General features: G+C 38.9%; 1 protein-coding gene across 1 annotated transcript; it reads left to right on the forward strand.

Annotated features, from left to right (window-relative positions):
• The first annotated feature begins 2,538 nt into the window (after window positions 1-2,538).
• Window positions 2,539-3,395, forward strand: LOC114278906 (uncharacterized). The gene is made up of 2 exons (XM_028221065.2): window positions 2,539-2,865; window positions 3,009-3,395. The coding sequence occupies exons 1-2, from the start codon at window positions 2,539-2,541 to the stop codon at window positions 3,393-3,395; spliced, it is 714 nt and encodes a 237-aa protein (XP_028076866.2).
• The last annotated feature ends 792 nt before the right edge of the window (window positions 3,396-4,187 follow it).

Here is a 4,187-nt window from a genome sequence, read left to right on the forward strand (position 1 = left end):
AGGGTAGAAGACCAATCCAGCCCAGGAGGGCCCAACCTCCACCTGACCCAACAACCAGAGATAATAAGTTTAAGTATGCAGAAGAGGGCCAGGATGGCCTAGATAGCAAAAACAGGAGCAGGAAAACCAACAGATCAGGGCTTGAAAAAGGTCAAGGAGAGCCCAATACGGTAGTAAACCCAACCTAACAAAAAGACCCTAAGGGTAAAAGGAAAATCGGGACAAATCCCTACAATCCACAAGCATCTGATAACCCTACTCAGCAGCAAACAGTAGGGAAAAACATGAAGGTGTATACGTCTTATCTACCCAGCGGTTCTAGGACAGAACCATCAGTCTGTGTTCAAACTATGCTCCCTTCCCACTTTGATAACACGCAATCGCCTCTGACTCCCTCTGACAAGATTCCTATCTTGGACACCCCACCAAGGTCTGTTAACCTAACCATGGTCGAAGCTAATACAACCACAACCATAACTCTATCTGTTAGCTCATTCACAGTTAACAACCCAGTCCATGAACCTTTAAAGCCCCAGTCGAAAGATAGCGACCACCAGATCCAAACAAAACCAACTAGGGGTGTTCAAATAACCGATTACCCTATGTATCCGAATGACCCGTGTCAGTCACTGACGGTTTCGATGAACATCACGGTCGGCTGCAGGTGAAGTACATCAATTTTGTTGAAGTTTCGGTCGAGTAACGGTTTTGCAAATAAAATATTCAATTAATTTGAACTGACTGATATAATTATTATTAATATATGCCACCGTGTTTCATGACTTATATTATGTTCCTAATAGACTTTATCTTTCCCAAGGCAAAGTCATAGGCAACAGTTAACTACTCCATTCCATCATTAATTCCTCTATTTCTATCTCTCATAAAAGCATTTTTTGAATTTCCATCAAGAAGCTTATTTGATCTTCCCAAGGCAAAGAGACTTTTTACCTTGTTGATATCAACAGTATCACCATCTGTCCCTCTTTCTCTTTCTATCATTCAAACGCCACCGACTCTTTCTCTCTCTCACTATTTCAGAAACCACCGACTCTCTCTTCCTCTTTCTCCCTCTCTCTCAGAAACCCTAAAATTCATTCTTCTCTCTAACTTCCTTTATACTCTCATTATCCCTCTCATCTCAAAGTCCTTCACTCTCATACACAGAGTTCTCAGATCTAATTGCATTCACGGAAACTAGGCTCAAGTAATGAACGGGGCACTGATTGTTGCAAATGAAAGAGCATGCATGACAAACATTAGAAAGAGGAGTTCATTAAGTGTTGGTTAAAGACATGAACGGCGGCGTTGTATGGTAATGATGATGGTGGTGTTGTAACATGGTGGAAATGTAAATATCTCCTCTCTGTTTTCAAATTTTATCCGTTGTTCCTTTCATATATAGTATGTGAGGAAAGTAGATATGTATAATATGTTATTGTGATTTTGTGTATGTGCTTGGTTCTGTGATTTTTTAAGGAAGACAAAAGCCATTAAATTGAAATGGTGAAGAAAATCACTCAACCGAAAACCGTTCGCCAAACCAAACAACCGACATACACAGTTTTGAGCATCATATGAGTCGAATTCGGATTAACTCTTCTCCACCCAAAGTAGATTAGTTCAAGTGATGGTTCAGTGGTAAAACAGAGCCGACTCGACCCGTGTACATCCCTAAAACCAACCATGGACCAGAACAACACACAGAAACCAGAAGATCCGATGATCGAGGTAGAAGAGCATCGGCATCAAACTAGCTCAGTGGCCTTGTTGTTAAGACCAGAGATAGAAATCTCTCACCTAGTCGCTTTCGTTTGGTGGATCGAACAAATCCGTATGACAATCGAGCTCAATTGGGAGGACAACAATCCCCATCCATTCCATTCGATTCAGATAGCCTCCATGAGATCAGAGGAGGCCAATCGGCGAAGGATTCGTAGCATTGTTAAAGATCTGATAACTGACTCACCTCTTATTTACTCATTTATGGATTTATTACATTTATTGTTCTGGAATTGCTGGGGAGCCGGCAATAACAACTTCAAACAAAATCTAACAGAAATTATTCGAGGCCATAAACCTGAAATTTTAATCCTTATGGAAACTAAAGTGCCGTATAACAAAATGGGCAATTTCTTCAATAGATTAGGCTACACAGCCTCAACTATTGTTGACCCTGTTGGACGCATGAAAGGGATATGGATTGTCTGGGACATAAGTCAGGTTAATGTACGAGCTTCTTCAGTCACTTCTCAGGCTATCCATGCTATTATTCATAAAGAAGATTATGATGAGTGGGTCTTAGTAGTTGTTTATGCTAGTCCTAACCCTGTTATGAGAGAACACCTGTGGGATAATCTAGAAGAAGTGACTAAGAATATGGACAAACCATGGCTAGTAGCATGGGATTTTAATGACTATGCTAGTCAGGGAGAAAGAAGAAGTTTCAACACAAGACTCAATGCTGTTTGAAACCAGAAAATCTTAGATAGAATCAACAACTGCAACTTAATTGATTTGGGGAGCTCTGGACCAAAAATGACATGGATAAATAACAGACAAGGGCTTGCCAACATAATAGAAAGACTTGATAGAGCTTTGTGCAACACAGAATGGAGAACCATGTTCTCGGAGGCCACTGTGAGAGTCCTTCCCAGAACTTACTCTGATCACTCCCCTCTTATTGTCTACACCCAATGTATGCATAATCTCAATCCCCTCAATAGGCCTTTTAGATTTGAAGCTGCTTGGATGACTCATCTTGGCCTCATTGATGTTATTAAATATTCTTGGACTGATATGAACCATAACCTCATTGATTCCACTGTTGATTTCACTTGTAAAGTTAAGGAATGGAAGAAAGAGGTTTTTGGTAATATTTTAAAAGAAAAGGGCATCTTCTGGCTCGTATTGAAGGCATCCAAAGATCCTTAGCTGACTATTTCTCTCATAGCCTCCAAGCTCTTGAGAAGGAGCTGATTGTTCAATATAATTCTACTTTGTTTCAGGAAGAAATCTTGTGGTTTCAAAAATCTAAATCTAAACACATTCTTCTTGGTGTTAGAAATACTAAGTATTTTCATGTTTCCACCATTACCAAGAGAAGGAAAATTAAAATTAATGCCCTTAAAGATAACTTTGGTAATTGGACCATTGACTCTGTTGGCATTAAAGCCACTATTCTTGAATATTTTCAGAATCTCTTTAGTGGTAATCTTATAACTCAACTGGATCATTGGAAAAATATTTCTCCTTTCCACTTCACTCAAGAAGATAATGATGGTTTAGCCAAACCTATATCTAATTCTGAGATTCTTAGAGCTGTGAAAGATATTGGTGCCTTTAAAGCACCTGGTAGAGACGACATTCAGGCCACATTCTACCACAATTATTAAAATATTGTGGCCCACTCTGTGTGTGACTTTGTGAAAACTTGTTTTCAAAATAAAATGATTCCTGATATCATCAATGAGACTATTATTGTGCTGATTCCTAAGGTTGATAACCTTGAAAACATTAGACAATTCAGGCTCATTAGCTTATGCAATGTCTCTTATAAAATCATTACCAAGCTTATAGTGGGTAGAATTAGACCCCTCCTTGATAATTTGGTGAGCCCCAATCAAAGTAGCTTTATCCCTGGTAGGTGCACTATTGATAACATTATCATCACACAAGAAATTTTGCACTCGTTGAAAACTAAGAAATGAAAAATGGTGGAATGATTTTCAAAATTGATTTAGAAAAAGCTTATGATATATTGTCTTGGGATTTCATTAGAGCTACATTAATTGAATTCAAGCTTAATGACAACTGGATTGATTTAATCATGAGTTGTGTTTCTAATAAACACTCCTCTATCTTGTGGAATGGTGAAATTATTAAGGGTGTTCATAATGAGAGAGGGTTGCCACAATGTGATCCTCTCCCACCCTACCTTTTTGTGCTTTGTATGGAAAGAATTTCCAATATGATCAACTATAAAGTTAAAGAGGGCTCTTGGAGAGGCATCAAGGCCTCTAGAAACAGCCCACCCCTATCCCACTTGTTGTTTGTTGATGACCTCATCCTATTTGCCCAAGTTGATCAAATGAACTGTGAAACAATCTTAGAGGTCCTTTGTGAGTTTTGTGAGGTGTCTGGCTAACAAATTAATCATGCCAAATCCAAACTCTTTGTTTCTCCTA

The sequence above is a fragment of the Camellia sinensis genome, chromosome 14 (assembly GCF_055761805.1).
Source record: "Camellia sinensis isolate YWXY chromosome 14, ASM5576180v1, whole genome shotgun sequence".
Classification (NCBI taxonomy): Eukaryota; Viridiplantae; Streptophyta; class Magnoliopsida; order Ericales; family Theaceae; genus Camellia; species Camellia sinensis.

Bases quoted from the DNA above. Each gene is read 5' to 3' on its own strand.
- LOC114278906 (XM_028221065.2), top strand. From the start codon at position 2,539: ATGACATGGATAAATAACAGACAAGGGCTTGCCAACATAATAGAAAGA. The intron at 2,866-3,008 runs GTTTTTGGTAAT...ACTTTGTTTCAG, and splicing joins TTAAGGAATGGAAGAAAGAG to GAAGAAATCTTGTGGTTTCA.